At 32.7% G+C, this 24,766-nt stretch overlaps 1 protein-coding gene across 1 annotated transcript in view; it reads right to left on the reverse strand.

The window, feature by feature from the left end:
* LOC139500052 (uncharacterized) overlaps positions 1–24,766 on the reverse strand; it is a 91,826-nt gene that overhangs the window by 492 nt on the left and 66,568 nt on the right. The window contains exons 4-5 of the mRNA XM_071288763.1: positions 2,745–2,933; positions 1,471–1,719 (exon numbers count right to left, since the gene is read on the reverse strand). Coding sequence (XP_071144864.1) covers positions 1,531–1,719; positions 2,745–2,933 — 378 coding nt within the window. The 3' untranslated portion in view covers positions 1,471–1,530. The remainder of the gene's footprint in view (positions 1–1,470; positions 1,720–2,744; positions 2,934–24,766) is intronic.

A 24,766-nucleotide genomic window follows, 5' to 3' on the forward strand; every position in this document is an offset into this window, starting at 1 on the left:
AAACTGATTTTTTTAGCAAGAGGTCCTCCATAAGAAATCAATGGTCATGTATAAAGAATCGTTGAATCAATGAATGATAGGTCCTGGACTTTTGATAATCATCTTTTGAAAGACCATTTTCTTAACAAAAGGTCAGAAATTTATTCTGATAAAGCTTGGTTTAAATTGTTTCAGAAAGTATCATGTTGAAAACTAATGCATGTCTATTGATTAAAAAAAAACATGGATATGCCATCTAACATCAGAAGTTGAAATCTTTCCCTTTCAATTGTCAACCAGGAAATTGCCTCACTTTAATGTTGCTTTGGTGTACAATATTTGTGAAATCTATTTACATGCTAAATATTTAGAAGTTGTACTCTTTAGGTTAGGTCAATAAGCAGAATGATTGATACGTCTTATATGCAAATGATCTCAGAACCAAATATTAGAGTCTTGAAAGGACATCCTCAAATATATATATTCCATTGGCATATATTCCAATAAAATCAATCACATCTATTCATCTATTTTAGCATTTAAAATATGATTTGGTTAATTAAAGAAGTTATGATTATTTCCCCTTAAGGATGTACTTAGGTGAGGTTAGGTGAAAATTAAGAAATTAGGAACTTAAAATTGATACTTATAGCTGCTAGAGCATTCGCTAAGGATAAAAATAAGCTAAAAATATTGATAGGTCATGGACCTCCTTTTCAAGATATATGAGATTTAAAATATGGCGGGAAAAGGCTGACTTGGACTTTCACCTTATGTTAGCATTGGTATTATTTGGGTTCCAAAACAAAAGAATGAAATTTAAGAATCTTCTAAAACTTTGTTAAATGACCTTTCATGAGCTATTTAGTTTTATATGAAAAAATAAATGGGTGTTATGGGGCAAAATATTGTACCTTGTTTTGTATGGAAAAACACCAAGGAGTCCGAAAATTTGACATGAATTCCAAAACCTCACCTAAGTACATCTTTAATACTTTTAATTTGAAATTAATGCATATTATGCTCAACCTTTATTATTGTAAATCACTGCTTCCTGGTTAAAAATAGAGATCTAATAAATGTGATTGCTAACATTTTGTTGAGAAAATCACTTTTTAAATTTTGAATACAAGTCTTTATCATTACAATCATGATACTGTCCCCTTTTTACCTTAATAAAACAATAATCTTAGATTTTACAGAACTAGAAAATCAAGAGAAACAGGCACTTTGCTCATTGTTGAAGGCCGTACGGTCACCTATAGTTGTTAATGTCTGTGTCATTTTGGTCTTTTGTGGATAGTTGTCTCATTGGCAATCATACCACATCTTCTTTTTTATACAATTGCATATTGTGTACATTATTTTGTACATATGAATGTCCATCAAACTCAAAGATTTTCTTTTACATCTATACTACTACTTTTCACAAAGGAAACACCGTAGTATTGAATGCATTAAAATATAAATTGTCTATATTAAAATATTTACTGGCAAAAGGCTGGCAAATATGTCCATCGAACTTGAAGATTATCTTTTACATCTGAACGACTACTTTTCACAAAGAAAGTCCATTAACTTTCCAATATCTAAGAATGTTTGCACCAGAAGTTTTCTGTCTTCTTTCCTTAGAATATTGTATTGTTCACTGTATGTTACAGACGCTTCTTTTTGATGCAAATATCCACTACATAAATTGTCATAATACCCATCATCTGCTTTTAAAGCTGTAAATGTCACCTGAAAAAATAAAATTTGTGTTTATTATATCTATGCATTTTCCATAAAGGAATTCCTATGTCCCCGTGCACATATTCTATATTTCAAAAAAGTCAATTGTCCATCATTATATAACTTATCTGAGATATTGCTGATAGTGCTGATATCAACGTATTGTTTCAGTTTTAAAAAAATCAGACAAGAATTGTACCTGTGAGAGCCCTAATGAGGGCATTTCCCATAAAATCTAATATTTCCAAGGGGCATAACCTCTTTTAAAAGAAGTTTATCTGCCACCTTTATAAAGGAGAAGGTTCAGTAAGACCCCTTTTTGGCCCCAAAATATAGCAGTTTTACAAAATTGGGAAAATGCGATCTTTTAGCTATTTATTTGAAAGTAGAATGCTTCTGCTACCCAAATATGGGCTGTTTTTGACAATACAATGCATATATATCTGATACTTTAACATCATTAAGTCATGCTAAACTACTGAAATCTTCACAATTTTAGCATTTTTGTTAAATCTTAGACGGTTTCCGTCTTAAATTAAAGTGGCCCCATTTGTGTTCATTCATAAAACTGAAATGTAAGTTGTATTTGATGATAATACATAACATATAAAGGTTGAGGATAAACACAGATGCGGCCACTTTCATTTTTGACAAAAACCATCTGAAAAGTGACTATTTTTTGCATATTTGATAGATTTTTCATATTTAAGCTTTAATCAGAGCATTTTTAATGACTTAATCAGTTAAAATCTTTCACATAAACTTATTGAATCAATTGAAATAGACACTTAAGTGTTTAAAAAGTGTCCAAAATATTTTGCGAGATGAACCTGAAATTTGAGGCCATAAATGGCCCTTACCAGACCTACTCCTTTGTCTGAATTATTGCTGATACTAACTTATTGTTTAAGTTTTATAAAAATATGGCAAGAATAGTAACTGTGAGAGTGGTAACAAGACAGGACAGACGTATGGACACACAGACAGATGGTATTTCATGGGTGATTCTGAGATGCTTTAAAAGGATTACTTACTTTTGTTCCTTGTACAATGAATCCAAACATTCCATTCTTTCCAAACACAGAATATGGTAATGTACACAAGAACTGTCCTGAATGTTGACCCTTGAGGTCGGATCCAATATGTTGAGCATTAGATCCTTTTGGGATATTTGTTGAATTTCTTGAGTGGTCACTGTATTCATCTTGCCTGCATCCTTTAACCTGAAAATACAAACCAATATAAATCAAGTGTAAATATGATAAAATATTAACTGGAGGCCCAAATTTTGTTAATATGTAATAAAAATTAAACATGCTAAATCAATTTAAGTCAAGGTGTTTGGTACCACACTAAATAAGTGGAGCTGAATAGTATCTTGCTAGTGATCACTTAATAGACAAACTTTTCAGACCACTTGGAAATTAATTGCAAGGAAGCTTCTAATGGACAGTCAATGAGTTGATTAGAACTCTGAGAAACCCATTATTAATTATATTCAATAATGTAAAATATTATTGCTGTCATGATTGTGACAAAGTCAAATTTTTTCAAGTTTTGTTTCATCAGATTTTCATTTCGGGGCCTTTTATAGCTGACTATGTGGTATGGGCTTTGCTCATTTTGAAGGCTGTACGTTGACCTATAGTGGTTAACTTCTGTGTCATTTTGGTCTCTTGTGGAGAGTTGTCTCATTGCCAATCATACCACATCTTCTTTTTTCATATTTAAGAAAATATTTTCACCCATTGATTATTACAAAAGTAGAGGGTTACCGACTGGTAACGCCAATGCTTGACCAAACCGGAAAAGTGAGTTTTGTGGTGTAAACTTCAATCTTAAAGAAAACAGATCTAGAACATTTGTTTTTCTTTACCTGTATTACAGCACAAATCTTGTCATCACCAGTTTCTGTAGGATGACATATGATAACATCAGGTATGGAAAAAAAGCCTTTCCATTTATTGCCATTGAGTATTTTTCAACACTTGGACTACTCCTGTAAAAAAAATATCTCCTTTTCTTTACTGATAATTTTATGATCCTGAATGACGCCAAAGAAAAAAAATATACATGAATCTGTGTATAGGGTTTTCTTTTCAAAAAATGAATGTATGTATAATTTTTACCAATTTTGCATTGAATGTCATGAGAGATACATATATTTTTGTCTAGATTCTCTACTACAATCAATATGAGTATTGTCTTAAAATATATATTTATTTCATTTGTAGACAAGCTTTTGAAAAACAAAAATTAGTGTGGCTTGCCTATTTCATAGTGAGTATAAATAGATTTTGTATTTTTGTTTTTATTTTACTCGAAGAAGTAAATATAAATATACTTAAGTAAATTGTTAGGATACTTGTACAAGTGTATTTAGGTAAATATTTTTTTGGCTCAGATATGTCCCTTAGACAATCAGATTTTTTATACTTACACAGGTAATAAAGTCATCCTATCCTTTTTTCTTGAATTCTTATGACTTGTTGCTCTAATATAATTTGTAATTGTCTGTCCTTTGCAAATCTATGTCTTTACTAAATCATTAAAGTGTAATTTTGTGGACAATGAAAATCTTATTTGTCTGTTTTCTTCAGAACAATGCTCATTTACAAGACCCCAAGAGGCATTTTTGAAGGCCTTGCACAAACACATTAGATCACGCAATCACTTTCTTTGTTGAATTAATGAAATGAAACATTGAATTTAATAAAAAATTATGAGCTTACCTGAGAAAAATAGTTAAAGACATGTGACCAGAACTCAAAACTTGAGATTTTTCTTGGGATTGTAAAAATATTTTTTTACACTATTTACAAATATTTTTTTTAGAAAATTAAGGGGAGATTATTCAAACATTATAATTTAAAACTTATATAAGTCTATTTCCTTAACTTATTCAATTATAAAATAAGGATTACTTGCAGTACCTGACTGCATGTATAAACAAAAAATATACATTTGTACTTACACAATATTTAAGCCAAATGTTCTAGCAAAAGCAACAAAGAGTTCCTGAAACATTCCTTCTGACAATTCTTGTGATGTGTTTCCTTTTACTCTTCGGTGCATGTATAAAAGTTGCCACAAAAATGTCTTCAGACTTGTTGACAGTTCTCTGCAAATTCTACAAAATAGACAACATAAATACATGACATTGATAATTGTATACTCTTTTTTCCAATCAACAACATGTACAAAGTTCATGAGCCTTAGGATACACACTATTTATACATTTTATTAAAAATAAATCCAGGAAAGAGCTTCAAAAATCTACACTCTTTTAATTTATTTCATGTACTAGCAGTGGGTTAAAAAAAATAATTGCTGGTTGACTTTTTGTCTTTGTTAGAAGTTTTTTTGCTGACATGAATTTTAACATGCTTTTTTTTATAACTTAAGTCCTCTTTGATAAATCAAGAAATCAAGGATAGTTCTAGTATGGTCATTAAATAAATTCATGCAGTTAGGTTTTTTTTGCTTGAGAGAGAATTTCTGACATTTTTCATTTCTAGTCCTTTTATCATGTTTATAGCTGACGATGCAGTATGGGCTTTGCTCATAGTTGAAGGCCAAACAGTATGTGACCTTTAGGTGTTGACTTCTATGTCATTTGGTCTCTTGTGAAGAGTTATCTCATTGGCAATTATTTTTGACATTTTTCATTTCTGGTCCTTTTATAGCTGACTATGCAGTATGGGCTTTGCTCATTGTTAAAAGGCTACACAGTGACCTTTAGTTGTTGACTTCTACAATGTATGTCACTCTAGTGAAGAGTTGTCTCATTGGAAATCCCAACACATCTTCTTTTTATAAGTTATGCAAAATTGACCTTACTCAACAATGCACACGGATATATGAATTTGGCTATTGGCTATTCTTTTTATTTCCCTGTTGATACATTTGTACATACATTTTATTGTACATTGCCATAATGTATATAGGCATATACATAAACTCCAAATGTTTCTACATGTATATATATATATATTTATTTATCCTTGGCTTTCAATTGTTTAGGCTTTTACTTTTAGTGTTTCTGATGGATGTTAATCCAGAAAAATGCTTCAGATACAATTTTGTTTAATATATATATGTATATATATGCAAGACTCAGAATTATGATGGTACTTCCAACCGCGATGGTCACACTGAAGTGAGATGGTTACATTTTGACATTTAGTAACCTTGTTGATAGCAATGCTGAATTGTATTAATGGTAAATGCTGAAGTGGCAAATATTGGTCTACATACACTATATTTTGAATGCTGTTCATATTGATGAATGTGATGTGTATAAGTCAACTCGTTTGTCCTCAGACAAAATTTTCATAAATACAGACTGAGCAATCACTGTTTAAGAATAGAAACTGGCAGACATGAACGATTTATCAATGTACATGTATGTGTAAGTATGAATATATGTTAATATTGTTATTCAAATTCTATTGAAAATGAAATGCAGTTTCTTCTGGAATGTCCTCTTTACATAATAACCTCAGAGGAAACATGACTGATTATATAAAAAAAATAGTATTATACCCCCAGTTTAGCTAATTTTAAAAACAGCAATGATCTTTTTACATGTATCATGAGAAATGAAGATAGCAGGTTTTTTTTATCTATTTTATGTGCAGATATACATTTGTACCTTGATAAAGGCCTGCAACTTACATGTAGAAAATCAGAAAATTAGTTCAATACTCTAATAGATAGCAAAATTATCTCCCCTTGACCACTGACCCTTTCCTCATGCATTTGAACTTTTATTTTATGTTTCTTTAATCACTCTGTAAAGTCTATGTCATGTTCGCGAATGCCACATTTCATCATGAAAAAAGATTCTTTTGTAGATTTCAAAACAAATCCGCTAAAGATGTTTATCCTCCCCCTGTACACGAATCCTGCAGTTTCTAGATCTATGTAATCTATGTAATACATTTTTATTTTTGAGGCTTAATTTGCCTCACCCGATATGATTTTAGTTGACATGATAATGGCAAAAAAGTGGTCAATACTTAGTATTGAACAGGCCAGCGATAATTACTGGGAAATTCTGGCAAATACCAGCAAATAATGGTTGATTGAATTTTTGGATGGACATTACTATAACAAGTTACAACCACTATCTACCTGGTCAATTACTGTCAGTAATGAAGTAATGAAATTCTTTAATGTGTGTACTATTGTTTTTCTGTTAGTCTTTTTCATTTTTAGCCATGGCGTTGTCACCCGTATGAAATTATAAGGCGTATTACGCCTGGAAATAAGGCGTAAACCAGGCGTAAGTGGTATTTACGTGTCTAGATCCAGGCGTAGAAAACGTAAATTTGTAGTCCTTACGGGCGTAGAAAAAAGCAGTAAACCTGGCGTAAATTGAAATAAGCAAGGCGTAAGTTTTCTTACGGGCGTAAATTGAAATAAGCAAGGCGTAAATTTTCTTACGGGCGTAAAACTGTTGGTATGGCGTAAATAGAAATACCCATAATGCTTTGTTTAAAGGATCATGGGATTTTTTTTCAAAATTTGGCTCTTTGGTTTTAGTTTGCAAGAGTTAGACACATGGCAGCTTCATATATTCAGGGATAATTAGCTTGTTTTGTGCTTTTTGGAAGAATTTTAAATTGGAAATACTGAATCAAATAAATTAGCTTCTTTAATGGTTGATATTTCAAGTTTTTTGTCAAACAATAAGAAATAAAATCAATAGTACAGAAGTTTGTATCAAATACACAAAAGTACATAGCTAGGTTAATACACTGAACTAAAATAAGTGTAGTATTATGTAAGGATATTACGCCTGGTTTATTTATTGACCAGGCATACTCATTTGCATATTACGCCTATTTTTTTGTGAACCAGGCGTACTCATTTAAATATTACGCCTAATTTTACGCCTGGTTTACGCCTAGTTTACGCCTCAGTTACGCCTGGTTTACGCCTGGTTGACGCCTGGACATGCATTTTGTAAACACTGCAATGCCGCCAGGATAAATATGATTTTTACGCCTGGTTTCCGTGTCGTATACGGGCGTCACAGTTCGTACAGGTAGATTGTTTTAGATTTATGAGTTTGACTGTCCCTTTGGTATCTTTCGTCCCTCTTTTAAAGTGATTCATTTTATTTTTATTGTAAATGCTTATAAATAAACAGATAAAGAGTGATTTACAATCATGACAATAACATTTTTGTACAAAAGATAAAAACTGTTTTGTCCCTGCCAAGGGAAATCATCAGTTGACTTTGACACTGACTATATATATCATTGCAATTATTACATTTTGCAATGGTTTTGTCGTTGTCTTTTTATTTATATGGTATAAAAGTTCCAAATATAATCTTCAGATTTCAGTTTGGAGTTAAAAGTTTATATGAACTGGTTATACAATGTGTATGTCCAAATTTATTGACTGTAAAAGTAAAATTTACAGCACATAATATATTTTTTTGTTTACACCATAAATTACAGCAAATGATCAATGATGATAAGAGAAAAGGTCCTTCAGCTCCATACTTATAACCTTTGACGTTTTTATAATGTTTTAAGAATATTCATTTATTTCACTTGTCTTCAGTACCTTTTCTGTTAAAGTTGTCCTGATTTATCATGTTTATGACAAGGTTTATAATTTCATTTGATATTCAGTGGGAGTCGGCCTTGCACAGGCCTCCAAATACTCGCCGGACTGTATCAGTCCACTCGAGTCTAGAGTTAGCCACCACTTCGGTGCAGTTCGCCAGAGTTAGTCACCCCTTTTGGTGCAATTTCTACTTTAAATACACAACGCGAAGCAAATTTACTTACTTTTAAGACTATAACTCTGGGAACACTTTAATTTTCATATTACATTTGAAATTACTCTATTTTTAACTTCATTTAAGAAAGATTTCTGACTCTTGTTTATATCGGACATTGTTTAATGCAATTATTGTACATTTGTGAATAAATATAGTTTCATTTGATTTATTGTCTGTTGTTCAGCCATAATCTGATATCAGGTATCCCGAGGATCGAATAGGGGCGAAGCACTGGCCACTACACGTCCCGGGAGGTGTCGTCACGGACCCCTTCGTTACACTTTCAATCCATGTTTTGTCAACATTTATCAGTAGGGGGCTGTTGTTTAAGTAATTAAAATTATCACACCTTGTAATGCCAGCTGATGTCATATATGACACCTGTAACTACATATACCTGTATTTTATACCTGTAAATATTATGCATTTTCAATAAAAATAATATCTGGATTTATAAATGTTGAAATAACTAATGATATGAATGTCTTAAATTATTTTTAGTATGCAATATCATAGTTAATATGGACTGAATTTGAAGGTATAAGTGTTAAGATGAATAAAACATATTAAATACATTCATTTATATCAGCTGAAACAGGCTTAAAGATAATTAATTCAATATACTTTACTTTTAATCATGATTTTTCTTCAATAAATAGAAATGAATAGTAAGAACCACCATGAAAATTTCAATTGACCAGTTTTCATGGTATTTGTCAGTATTGACCATTTCAGAAGAGTATTGTCATGATTGTCATGATTGTCCAGGGCGGTAAATACTGGTAAATACCGGGGGTGGTAAATACTGCCCAACCTTGCTGTATCATAACATTACGGTCAACGGTATACAATACAAGCATTGACAAGGAACTCATCATGCTCATAAAACATTTGTAAAATGAACAGAATAAAGATAAAAACTAATTTGAAGCCAATATCAGAAATTCAAATTATAAGGATAATAGCCAATATGTTTTTAACACATTTTATACGGCAATCAGCTATTTTACTATACAGATTAGAGCTATACATATAAACACTATCTTTATACGTCAATGACCTCAACTATATTCAAAATATCTTTAAAACAACAGAATGAAAATAATACATGTAATAAGGTAACCCAGGTGCTTTGGTGAGTAATTGAGCAGTTCTTTTAAAGCTTTTAAAAGAAGACAAAATTAGAACTGAAGGTACATGTAACCCAGGTGCTAGGGACTAGAAAGCAGTTCATATACAATGTATACTCTCCTGTTGAAACATATGATAAACATGATAAAGTGTATAAAACATGGCAAAATCCGTATCACATGCTGTATCACCCTCGACCAATATCATAAAGGCCTAAAGGCCCTCTGGCTGATATTGGTATCTCGGGATGATACAGCATATGAATGATACTGATTTTGCCATGTATTATTCTCTATATTATACATGAACAAAATATATAATATTTTAAATTTGTGATAAATCCTTCATTCCTTCATTTTCCTTTGTGAAATAAAAAAGTAATTAGCATTTTTTATTTGGGTCCTACATGTAGCAGTCTTTAGCGGTCCAGTCATAACTGTATCCCATAATAAATGTAATTTTGCCTCCAAATGACCTTAGATCTATTCTGTAACATGTTTTTGTTGTTGTGACATTGTATGTTTTGAATATGATGTCAAACATGTCAAAGTTTACAGTTACCATGGTTACCTGTGTGATTCTAAGTAATCAGTCAGGGGTGCTACTTAAACAAGTGATTTCATTATCACCTATTTCAGTGATTTTTTATATTCAGTTATCACCTATTTCAGTGATTCTTTATATTCAGTTATCACCTATTTAAGTGATTTTGGTGATCTTCAAATGCTAATTTCATTGATTTTCCATATTTTCACAAACTTTTCTATAATTTTCCTACATAAATCAATTATCCCTTTATCTTTGGGTATCAATTTCACCAGTGCCCTTGGGCAGTAAGTTAGTGCCTAAAGCTTTTAAAAGTACCCTTGGGAATTGTTCTGTAATCAAATATTCATTAATTATATAACTACTAATTACTATCAGACAAAGGTCAACAATATTAGGTGACCTGATTGGTTTTCTTTAGAATTAGAATGATTTATTTTAAGGTTATGTCCTGATCTACAAATTATTCCAGTTTAGCATATTCAAATAATCTGTAAAAACTGGCAGGCTTATCAAGCAAATGACAAATTCTGCATGTACATGATGTACATAGTTGTTTTTTCTATGGAATTCTGGTCTTTTTACCAATAAAAAAATCAAGCTTGTGGGAAAAATATCTAAAAAATGTTATAAACACTTATTGAAGTGATTAAATTTTAACTTTTCAAATTACTTGTTTCAGTGATTTTGAAAAGTCTGTGTGAAAATTTCAAATATTTCACAACCAAAATCACTCAAAGAAGTGATTTTGAAATCACTTGTTTAAGTACCACCCCTGACTGGTAATGGTGGAAAAAATTGCATACATTGAAGTGTAAATAAGTCTATACATGTATGTGTATATTACCTTTCTCTTGCAAAGCGTTGACATCTATCAGATCTTGTTACAAAGATATCAATCCAATTGGATTTCTCAATCTCCTTTATTTTCATAATGTCACTTATAGAAATATCGTCTATGTGATAACAATCAATGTCAAAAACATCCAGAACTGCATGTTGAAAACACTCTTTTTTCTCATCATCTTCTTCGCTTCGAAACCAAAATAGATTTACAACGTAAGAACGGATGGTCTCTTCAACAAAATGTAAAACACCCTTGGAGAAAACTGTGTTTATGGATTCTGGTGCACACGTGTCAAATTTTATTCCAATATTTGGTAGTACCATTTCTGTCCATTCTGATGTGTTTGTCCTCACTGTATCAAAGACACTAGTACTAGTTGCGACGTTAGACATAATAGAGGGGGGGGGCAAGGGGGGTCCCAATAACAGCAAAACAGCAAATTGATTTGGCTCATAACAGATAACAAGGAATTAAAATGGACAAAAACAGATAACAGTAAATGAAATATTAAAATAATTCGGTCGTTGACAAATCAGTATTTCTTATTACGGATATAATCCTTTGTAATGCATTCCATTTTTTATGACTATGTTTTTAGTATTAATTTATGTGTCTAGAATGTGTTTAAATTACTACTCAATATATTATAATATTTTTTACACGCTCGTTTACGGAACGTATTATGGTATATTGTTGTCCGTCTGTTGTCAACATGTCGGACATTAACTCAAAAACACTTTAACCATTTGCATTAAACTTTGGGAAATTGTTTATATCTATTGACGTGAGCTCCCGTTTTGGTTTTTTTTTTTTTATATATAAATTTTAGATTTTAAGTTTCTGGGTAATGGGTTTTTATTCAATAAAATTGGTGTTTTTTTCAGTTTTCTGATAATATCTCAAAAATGCTTTCACAAAGCAAGGAATTTTGGTGAATTGTTTATATCTATTAACATGAGGTAACTTTCAATTTTTATAAATTTTAGATTTTACGTTTCTGAGTTAACGGGTTTTATTAATTAAAAAGGGGTGATTTTCCAGTTTTCAGACATTAACACAAAAATGTTTTCAGCAGTTCTCATGAAACGTTGGTGTATTGTTTATACATATTGACTGAAGCTCCCTTTGTTGCTAATAAAAAAAGTGACCTAAAAGAGTTTGAATATTCAGACTTTTTCTAAATGACCATTTAATGAGGTGTGTGAATTTTTCTTAATAAAACTATGAGGCAAAGTGGTATATAGGGTAGAAAAATCAAAAGCACCAATTATAAGCATGCAATTTATCAAGTAATTCGAACGAATTTTGACACTCTAAAAGCAATTTATTCCACTATTTTCAAAGGCCTTATTTGAACAATTTTTTATCAGCTGAGGTTTTTGATTGTACCAAGTGTACTAGTAAGTAGAATACATAGTTTAGTAGGGAAACAATGGCTTGAAACGAAATAAATCTTTGTTTGTAATGAGTTATGTGCAGCTTCGGACCCAAGTACATGGTTGGAACTTTCATTGTACAATGCATTTGGTTCTGCTTTGAAAAGAATCACAGAGCTGAGTCTATGTACCATATAATATAAAAGGTTAAGTGGTTGTTAGGACCTAGTCCTTAATTGAGATCCTTGTAAGATATTCCTGGCCATATGTTTTCCTTTTTGTCATATTAAGAATTGTTTTAATTTAATATGTGCGTATGGAAAACAAGGAACATTATTTTCATACAAAAAATTAAGATAATTCTTAATACACATTCATAAAAAAAATGGAATTTATTACAAAGGATAATCATAAGATATACTTGAATTGTCCTGGACCTCACTTCTGTGATGTGTATATGTTAATGGAATCCTTCTCTGAATACGGGACAAACATATTAGTAGTGGTAGACCCCAATGGCCAATGATCTTCAATTTATACCGAATATTGACTGTCAAAAAAGAATGCTAACATTCCAATTTTCAATAACAGTTAACAGCAAATACATTATCACAATAACAGATAACAAAAAAACTAAAAGCTCAATAACAGCTAACAAAGAATAAGACAATAACAGCTAACAGCAAATATATTTTCAAAATAACAGATAACAAAGAATTAAATTGCCCCATAACAGCATAACAGTTAAACCCCTTGCCCACACCTCATAATAATTTTCGGGAACAAATATAGGGGAATAAAAGTCATGGGGAATGAAACCAATATGAAATGTGTGCATTTTGTTTATCCCTAGTATTAATTAGGAGAACCACCTTTAGGTATTATTTTTATAGAAGGATAATTAAACAAAAATTCCCTTGGCCACTGGGCCAGAGACATATAATACAATATTGTATTAAATGTCTCTGACTGGGCATATTAAATGAAATTTGCAGCAATAAGAACCTCCTATTTTTTTTTTAATGATCAAGTTGTTCTGATCAAACAGAACTTGTAGGATTACTGCATTCGGATATTTTGCGATGTCTAAACTCCTACAGTTTTGGATGCCAGCATCCAGCTTTTTCGGGATGCCAGCATCCCAGTAAAACGGGATGCCAGCATCCCAATATAACGGGATGCCAGCATCCCAATAAAACGGGATGCCCATGATGCCAGCATCTCAATAAAACGGGATGCCAGCATCCCAATATGACTGGATGCCAGCATCCCCATAAAACGGGATGCCAGCATCCCAATATGACTGGATGCCAGCATCCCAATAAAACGGGATGCCAGCATCCCAAAATAACGGGATGCCAGCATCTCAATAAAACGGGATGCCAGCATCCCAATATGACTGGATGCCAGCATTTCAATATATAGGAAATCCAGCATCCCCAAAAAATAAAAAAAAAATATTTAAAAAAAAATATATGCAAAACTAGCATTCCAGTAATCATGGTAATAGTAAGATGCTCCAGTACATTATTATTTTAACAACAGCATCTACATCAAATGTTAATGCTGGAAGCATATAAAATCAAACAGACAGCATATGTACTATAAAAAGATGCTACCTTATACAAAATATGAAAGCAATTAAAAAACTGAGAAATACTTTGACAAATTATTAAAAATTAGCATCTTTTCATTGACATATGCTCTTTCCTAGTTATTTCACGGAATGTATGAAAAAAACTGTACATGAGAATTTGAAATTTTAGTTGAGAACGCATTTTCACTGATCTTGATCTTAATCTCTCCACGGGGAACGAGTAACTATGTATGATACTTTTTTTCGACGATGAAGAAAGGACTTTAATTTCATGCAGCCGGTATATTTATATATCCCCACTATGGCAGTTACTGTGGAACTTATTCCCTATCTAGTAACATTAAAAGAATTAATCTAAGGCTCTTAGGTGCTATATATCGGGTTCCGGCAGAATAGCGATTTATATATCGATATATAGAGTTTTGCTATTTTGCCAGTCTTATTTCAGATTTTTATTCAAGAATATACGAAATATATTTTTTAAGGAAACTATTATTAAATGCATAAATGTATGTGAAAGATCTGTCAATAACTTTTTTGTTCGCCTTGCCTTCCTAGTCATTCAATTTTGGTGAACTGCACTCATTTAGGGACGACATAAAAAAAAACTATATGAATTACGTTTTTTAGTTTTTGTAAGATGTATGTTATTTCTATCCATCTGATGAGTAAATGCCTTTTTCAACTGATTTTTATAGTTCGTTCTTATGTTTTACTGTTACACCACTGTCCCGGGTTAAAGGGGGAAGGGGGGGGGGGGCGCTAATATGCCAATATCTGGCTATGCGGTATAGGCTTTGCTCATTGTCGAAGGCCATACGGTGATCTATAGTTGTTAATTTCCGTGTCAGTTGGTCTCTTGTGAAGAGTTGTCTACTTGGCAATCATACCACATCTTCTTTTTTATACCTACGTACGCAAATTTTTGTTGAACATTGAAGTTGGCGTTCGTAAATGGAAAACAACACATTTTTTATTACAAAAACTTGATTTTTGATGGATATGAAGAGCTACAGTTGGTTTTTGAGTACTTTCATACGTTAATTCGAAACAAGGACTATAAATTCATGAAAACCATACAAAACTTTGATAATGATCTATAGTCTATGGTGCAATAAAATACCATAAGATAAATATTAAACAAATATAATGTACACATGATGCATAGAAACCTAACTATTGACAGCATGTATTCTTTGAATCAACAGTGATGCAGACGCAAAATAATCCAATCATGTCCTAGATGTACCAAGATGTCGATATATCGACGATATCGGCAATGTCGACACGATATCAAAGTTTCATTTAAACACCCATGATATTCAAGACATACTCAGATGCCGATATCGTCGATATCGACAATGTAGACACGATATCAAATCGATATCTACAATGTCGACACGATATCGAATCGATATCGCTTTTTGTTAAAGACATCCATTAAAAATCCAGACATACCAGAGGTTGATGTCGGAGGCAGGGTAACATGTCGGATGTTACAACGGAAATTACGATGGAGTTTTCAGAAAACTTATTGGAATAAACTTAAAAGGAGTATAGGAACGCTAAGGAGAATACGAACACTATGTTGTTCCCTTCAAAGAAACAAAAAACATTTATAAATTGATAGTTTAGAGGGGAAAATATCTAATAACAAACATATATAATCATTTGTGTATTGATTTTAAACTTTTATTGTAGTCATTATATATGTTCAAGGTATATGAATACCAAACACGAAACAAAGCTATTTGATTGAAAAACAGAAAACTTAAATCTGTTACTAAACAGATTATTTAATTCATTCTCAATTCTGATATTGTAACATCGCTGGTTCCCTTTTTAAGGAAAAATGGGCAGGGTGGGGGGTCGGCGCCTTCAAACATACATTTCCCCTCCCGCATTATGTATGTGCCTACACCAAATAAGGAGCCTTTAATTTAGGGATTTAAGTTTGTTTATTTTTATGTTTTAAACATAAACTAGGCAGTTTGTTTTCACGTTCAAATTGATTTACATTACTTTTCTAATTTCTGGGCTGTTAATTATAGTTTACATGTACTATGCGCGATGCGTTATGAGTTTTTCTCAGTGTTAAAGGCCGTACGGTGACCTATAATTGGTAACTTCTATGTCATTTGATCTCTGGTAGAGAGTTGTAAATATATAAATGAATTTATGTACGGTATGCGGAAGGTATTTGAAAGATTACGCATTAATTTTATAAAGGAGATTTTGTATAAGTTGTATACTATTGCCGTTAACCGGTTTGGCGGTCAGTATAAAAGTAAATTACACGGGTTTTTAGTTATCGAGGACTGGGTAGTGACCACATACTCGCACGTCATATATATATAGGTAGAAGTTTATTTTCATCATGTCCGATATTGAGCCAGACAACTTATTGAATGATATTCAACCTGAAGTTCACATGCTGCGGTTCCTGATGAGGAGATTTCAAATGCTGATTTACTTTCTCTTATGCAAAACTACTTTGGTAAGAAATTGTCGGGGATTGAAAGAAATGTCGCTGGCACTACTCAGGATTTAGCCCATAAAGTCAAGAAGACCGAGAATAATTTACGATCTAAAGTTTGATCTAAATTCAGACATTTTAAACAATATTAGTGGCGCTTTAGACAACTTGCATCATAAGAGACATTCCAAGGCCGTTTCGTTGTTGGAGGAGTCTGAAAAGGTGCTAAAGAAGAGAAACAAATTGATCCGTATAGCGGACAAGTCAGAGTCAGGTTGGAAAACCGTTGACGAATATCTTTCTGACGAGGTAGCTAGCAATTCAGAAGATGAGAAGAAGATACGAGCTGCAGAGACAAGAGCCGTGAAGAAGATGAAAGTGACAAAGGGTAGTAGCGGTAACAGAAGTGTAAAGAAAAGACCCGCTGAAGCTGCAGGTGGCCCGTCTTCAGACGCTCGTGGAGCTGATGGTGTTGCAACTGTTTCACAGCCACCCTTTCGTATTGGCGGGGCATCGGGCCCTAATTCAAGATTCGTCAGATCAAAAGCCAGAGACATCTGCTACAAGTGTGGGTTGTATGGGCATTGGGCCAAGGAATGCAAGAATGGAGGGAACAGTAACTTCACAGCTTCCAGAGGATCTCCTGCATAAAAGAAATTAGGATATTTTACAGGTAAAAGTTTAGACAATTTTCAAACTTATTTTGAATATGAATCTGGTTCATTTTTGATTAATGTACATAATAGACTGAGGCATTCTATTTCTTTTTAGAAAAGCATCAATACTTCAGATTTTATTCTAGATGTAATTAATTCTGGTTATAAAATTCCTTTTATCAATGAACCTGAAAGTGTATTTTTGAATAATAATAAATCTGCATTTGATAATTCAGATTTTGTAGGGAAGGCTATACAGGATTTGTTAGATTCTAATTACAGTCGGAAACCAGGTTGAAATAGAACAAAAGAATCGAAGCTCTTTGTTAGAGAAGGCGATAACTGTTTACTGTATTGTTTACTATAGTGACAAATTTTTTAAAAGTTAATAGAAACAAACAAAATTGCAATTTTCTTCTCAATTACGAGGTGTTTCATTTTAAAAACACCATTTGCATAAGTTTTCAATTTATCTAGTACATAGTTAAGCAGATCAATTAGATATCAAGTCGACGACATGGGTATCTTTCAAGTTGGATGAAGAAAATGCATAACCTCCGATTTTTATGAAAAAATTACCACGGACGGAAAACATATCAATCTATTAGTTCAGTAATTTTCGTGTCTGCCCTTCCATTATGTGACTGAAGAAAAATTCCAAAACATGGGTAACAATTGTATCGAAAAGAGAAAATCGAGTGCACCTTTTTATGATAGGCCGTGTTTGATTTGAGTATTTTGTCTTGATATCGTACAAAGTAAGAATATTTCATACATCGTCTCGCTTCAGATTCTATCTTTTTATATATTAAAGCTACAGGTTGACTTTATAACACAAAAAAATCACAGTACTAAATATAAAAGATGAAATATATGGGTCAAGTGAAATACCTATCTAATGAGTCACAAAAACAGAGAAGATGTGTTCGAATAGCTATTTTTTTACTGAAAGTAATTGACGACAGTCTTTTAAGTTGGATGATGAAAATGCATATCTTCGAAAAATTCTAATTTTTTGTGTGTGATTACTAGGGTTTATAGTCTTCATACACTAAAAAAATCTAGTCTGCCCTTCCACGAAATATTTAATTAGAATTTTTAAAAATGTTTATGAATTTTCGAAAATTCCACCTGACAACCGATCAGACAATAGTTTTAAGTTGAATCAATGCAGACTAGATTTTTAACTGATGCTCATTAGCTAGTTAATACATTTGTCTTTTAAAATACAACTGACATATAAGGATCGTAATGGTGCAATGTGGATAAATTTATCGGTTTACAAGAGCAATATTGGTAGCGCGTCATCCCTACAATTGCTTCCATTTCTACGATTGTGAAATTGAACTGGCGTAATGGGGAGATAATTTTGACGAAGTAGACTCCTGACTGGGTACGTTATTGTAAGGTCAAGTTCGAGGGCTGGAAAACAGCTAGTCAATTTTTAACTTCGAATTGTTTTGGGTTCGTCTTTGATCTGAAATCTGGTTATCATCACATAAATATCTTTCCTAATCATCAAAAATATTTGGAATTTTCATGGAAGTTTGAGAATTCTGTAAAATATTACGTTTTTACTGTTTTGCCATTTGGGCTTTCATCAGTAGGGTACATTTTTACAAAGGTAGTTCGTCCTTTGGTAAAACATTGGCGTAAGGATGGGATTAAGATAACTGTTTATTTGGACGATGGCTTGGCGTTAGCAAAAGAAGAACAGGTATGTTCCCAACAAGCTATACGGGTGAAACATGACTTGATTTTGCCTGAATTTGTACCCAATAGAGATAAGTATATTTGGAGGCCTGTTCAGAATTTAGTCTTTCTTGGATTTATATGGGATTTGAAGCTTTGTCTATTTCAATTGCTTCCAGAGAAAGTGGCAAATCTTGTAGATTTAGCAGGAGTCATTTTAGAACAGCCTCACAAAGTGAAAATAAGGTTGCTGGCGAAATTTTGTGGTACAATAATTTCTTTTACCCCAGTTATAGGAAATGTCACACAGACAATGACTAGGTGCATTTTTCAGTGATGAACAGTAGAGATGAGTAGGATAAATTTGTAGATTTGAAGTTTTATTCAGGTTCTATACGAGAAATTTTATTTTGGAGACAAAATATCGTAAGTTTAAAGCCTGTGGCAATCTTGCGAGAAATTTCAGATTTTAAAGTGTTCACTGACGCCAGTGATGGTGCAGCTGCAGGTTTTGTAGCTAATTCTGATTATATCATGCATAAGCAGTGGTTAAAGCATGAAGCTAGTAAAAGTTCCACTTGGAGAAAATTGAAAGCTATTGAACTGTCTATAGATAGCTTTAAGCATTTACTTTCGAATAGTTTAGTTTCGGTTTTCACAGATAACCAAAAATGCTGTTGGCATTATTCAGAAAGGTAGCAAAGTACCAGAATTGCAAACGTTGGCTTTGTCAAATTTAGTATTTGTGTTTCTTTTAATATTTCGTTACATCCAGAATGGATCCCGAGGGAAGATAACGAAAAAGCAGACGCTTTGAGTAGGATCGTCGATATTAACGATTGGGGTATTTCGTTTGAATTTTCAACTTCATAGATAGATTATGGGGATTACATACAGTTGATAGATTCGCTAATATGAACAATGCGAAACTCCGGAGATTTAATTCTCTATTTTGGAATCCGGGTACGAGCGCAATTGATGCTTTACTTGTAATTGGAAGGGGGATAATAATTGGTTAGTCCCTCCTGTTAATTTAGTTGGCAAATGCATCAATCATTTAATTAATTGCACGGCAGTAGGAACATTAATCGTTCCGAAATGGCAATCGTCTGCGTTTTGGCCTCTTTTATTTAAGGAAAATTTAGAATATGCTTGGTTTGTCAGAGATGTTTTAGAATTTCATGATATTGACAGAATATTAGTTACAGGCAACAACAAGAATTATATGTTCGCTAATGGGACATTTAATGGGCTATTATCAGCTGTTCTTTTGGATGCTTCTCAGATGAATTAATATGCTGCTTATTATTTACAGATTGTGGATAAAGATGTTGCACCACTGGGTGTTATTTATGTACTGATTACACCGGACTGCCTTAACGGTTGCTGGACCATGTATGTGTTTAGAGGTCACTGGACCAAATGTTTAAGTGTCACTGGACATACATCTTCTAAGATGTGTTACCTATTTGCATTGTGTAGTGTTGGTCACAGGACCATATAGAAATCATAATGGTATATATTAGTTATATTATACATTTTTTATTGGAGTGTTTATTTGATTACAGAAAATATTTTCTACTGGATTCTGGTCTGAAAATGAAAAAGTGGCACATCCTGAGCTTTGTCTGCTTTTACATAATTTGCCAACAACTGTAACTGATGCTAGAGCTAAATCTACAGTAGACAAATATAGTGGTGGTTTTAAAAGATTTGTCAAATGGACAGAAAAGTACCGTGAAATAACTTGTATTTTACCATGCAAAGAAATTTATGTTTGTCTTTATCTGCAAAATTTAATAGAATCTGCAAATCATTTTAGTTTAATTGAGTCTGCATTTTATAGTATCAGATGGGCACACAATTTAGCTGGTGTAAAAAATCCTTGCGACTCAGATTTAATTTCTTCAATAGCTGACTCAGCAAGAAGAACACTTTCTAGACCTATTAAGAAAAAGGAACCTGTGACACTTGTTTGCTAGATATAATACTTCCAATAGCACACTCAAAGATTTACGTTTACTTACTATCTGTTCTTTAGCTTATACTGGTATTTTACGTTTTAATGAATTATGTAACATTAATGCCAAACATATCAGTTTTTGTGATGGTTATATAGATATTTTTGTCGAAAGAAGCAAACCAAATTGTTATAGAAAAGGCAACCATGTTTTCATATCAAAGCTATAGAAAGTCCACAATGTCCTGTTGCTTTACTTTCAAACTATTTAAATGTAGTCAATATAGATATGAAGTCCGATATGTATATTTTTAGATCGATCTCGTTTTTTAAGAGTCGTAATGTATTTTCATTAAGAAAGGAAAATGTATGTCTGTCGTACACTAGAACTAGAGAAATCGTATCTATGGCATTAGCTGATTTTGGCTGTAGTATAACTGATTTTGGTTTACATAGCTTCAGAGCTGGAGGGGCAACAGCCGCCGCTCAGAATGGTATATCTGATAGATTATTTAAAATGCACGGTCGCTGGAAATCAGATTTACATTACTTTTGTTATTTCTGGGCTTTTAATTATAGTTTACATGCACTATGCGCGATGCGTTATGAGTTTTTGTTCAGTGATAAAGGCCGTACGGTGACCTATAATTGGTAAATTCTATGTCATTCGATCTGAGGTAGAGAGTTGTAAATATACAATAATAACTGAAAACGACTAGTATATCAAAACATGTAAAAAGGTAAACTGGTAAAACATGTGTTAAATTTTTAACTGATGATTTGTTCATTGAGACTTATACATGGAGATTGAATGTATAATGACAATTTGGCCTAAATATCAATTATATCTTTATTGGTATACTGTTAATTTTCGTCGTCAACTTCTGAAGTGGAATTGTGTATTACCTTTAAACCATTGCTATCACATTTAGTGAACACTAGATGTTTCAGCTTTGAAGTTTGATATTTTGACAAATTAAATTTTCTATACCTGGGTCTCTAGAATTCTCAAGCCTGATATATCAGTGGCTGCTCTCCCTTTGGACTATTCCCAGTTGTTGTATGAATTTGTGGAGATATAGATCCAAGACACTGCTAAAAAATAAGACTTTTAACAAGACTTTCAATAAGTACCTCCTATAACTATTCTTTCTGACTATAGACATTTATCAATTACCTTCAATAACTATAGGACATTCACCAAGTACCATCTATGAATAAAGGACATACATTAATTATCTTGTCAAACTATATAACATTCACAAAATACTTCCTTTAACTATAAGACATTTATCAATTTACATGCTATAAAAATATTAGTTACGAGTTGGTTAAAATAAGGTACGACTTGGTTGAGTACGAGTTCGCGGAGTACCAGTTGTCTCTACCTGTGTGACGTTTACATTCTGGGGTCATGTCAAACACGCGATTCTACACTAGAGTTGATTTTAATCTAGCCATTCAAACACAGTAACTCCTTTATAGATTTATTAAGCATACATGCATACATACAAACAATAAGTAAGGAATGATCGTGGTTGTCAAATTTGATATATGCTTGATTGTGCTTCTTTGTTAAATAATCATTTGTTTGTTTTTGTTCTGATTGAGATTGTGACATGGTGAAGTTTGCTTTGTCCCTATTTTAACCATTTTACCTATAATGTCTGTTTCGTTCATGCATCATTGTCAATATAATGGGACTAATGGATTTTGATGCGACCAAATTCTATCCACCATTTTTCTACATAAGATAATGCCTGTACCAAGTCAGGAAAATGACAGTTGTTGTCCAATCATTTCATGTGATTTATCTTTTGATTCTGCCATTTGATTAGGAACTTTCCGTTTTGGATTTTCCTCGAAATTCAGTACTTTTGTGATTTTACAGGACATTTATCAAGTACCTACAATGACTATATATATGTTATTCATCAAATACCTACTATAACTATATGACGATGATCAAGTACCTGTTATAACTATAGGACGTTCATCGAGTACTTGCTATGACTGTAGGACATTTATCAAGTACCTGATATATCTATAGGACATTTATCAAGTACCTGATATATCTTTGGGACATTATCAGGTACCTGATATAACTATAGGACATTTAACAAATACCTCTAATAACTATATATATGTTATTCATCAAGTACCTGCTATTACTATATGACGATGATCAGGTACTTGCTATGACTATAGGACATTCATCAATTGCCTGCTATAACAATGGAATATTTATGAAGTACCTGCTATGACTATAGGACATTCATCAAGTACTTGCTATGAATATAGGACATTTACCAAGTACCTGCTATGTACATGATGAATGCCCTATAGTCATAGCAGGTACTTGATAAATGTCCTATAGTTGTAGCAGGTACTTGATAAATGTCATATAGTCGTATCAGGTACTTGATGAATGTCCTACAGTCATAGCAGGTACTTGATAAATGTTCCATAGTCATAGCAGGTACTTGATAAATGTCCTATAGTCATAGCAAGTACTTGATAAATGTCCTATAGTTATAGCAGGTATTTGATGAATATCATATATATAGTTATTAGAGTTACATGATAAAGGTCATATAGTTGTATCAGGGACTTGATAAATGTCTAATAGATATAGCAGGTACTTAATAAATGTCTTATAGTCATAGCAGGTACTTGATAAATGTTCCATAGTTATAGCAGCTACTTGATGAATGTTCTATATATAGTCATAGCAAGTACTTGATGAATGTCCTATATATAGTCATAGCAAGTACTTGATAAATGTCATATAGTCCTAGCAAGTACTTGATAAATGTCATATAGTCATAGCAGGTACTTGATGAATGTCATATATCCATAGCAGGCACTTGATGAATGTCCTATTATATATTTATCAAGTACCTGATACAACTGTATGACATTTATCAAGTACCTACAATAACTATGTATATGTTATTCATCAAGTACCTGCTGTAACTATATGACGTTGATCAAGTACCTGCTATGACCATATGACATTCATCAAGTACCTGATACGACTAGAAGACATTACTCAAGTACTTGCTATGACTGCTGGACATTCATCAAGAACCTGCTATGAGTATAGGACATTCAGCAATCATATACATTAAGATAAACAACTGGAAATAATTTTACAAATTAGAGCGCTACCAAGACCATACAGAACGACTGACGCCCTGTATTTGCATGTATTTGCATCGGGTTGCACGTAGGACAAAAAGGAAAATAAAGAGAAAAAGTCTGAATATGATTGCACTTCTCAGGTAAAAGGTGCATTGTTAGGTTAAACAAGACAAATACCATCGTCGTGTTTTCCTAATAGTCTTTGTGAAAATGGCGCAAAAGAAACACACAAAAAAAAAAGAAAAATGGTGCTTTTAAAGATAAAAGATATAGCTAACTTAATGGATTCGATATTTTTTCTGAAATGCACTATAATAGAGTCGTACGTGTGTCGAAGACAAGGTACAAAAAAAAAAAACAACGTTCGGTTCTATTTCTATATGTGAATGCTAGCTATTTTAGTCACAGACGCAATAAAAAGAAACAGAGATGCAAATATATCCAATAGGTGCATTTATGTTATGTACACTTGAAACACAACATTTGGTAACAAATATTATTGCATAGAATAAAAGAATGTTTGATGCTCCCACAGGGTACCCCCCGCTGGTCGCAAGGTCGCTTTTAAATTCGTCGAGAGGTCGTTTTTAAGGGAAATGTACAGGTCGCAGGTCGTTTTCCCAACACAGAGGACGGAAGTCGGTCAGAGGTCGTTTTTTCCAAATTTTACAGGTCGCAGGTCGATTTTAGAAGGCCCTCAGGTCGGAAGTCGCCTCTAAAAAACCCAGAGGTCGCAGGTCATTTTTGACCCTGCGGGATCCTCAGGTTTCACTAGGAGCTGCTTACTATGAAGCAGGAGTCAACCGTAAACATTTTTGAGAAGGCTTGA

This window comes from Mytilus edulis, chromosome 13, assembly GCF_963676685.1.
Source record: "Mytilus edulis chromosome 13, xbMytEdul2.2, whole genome shotgun sequence".
Taxonomy (NCBI): domain Eukaryota; kingdom Metazoa; phylum Mollusca; class Bivalvia; order Mytilida; family Mytilidae; genus Mytilus; species Mytilus edulis.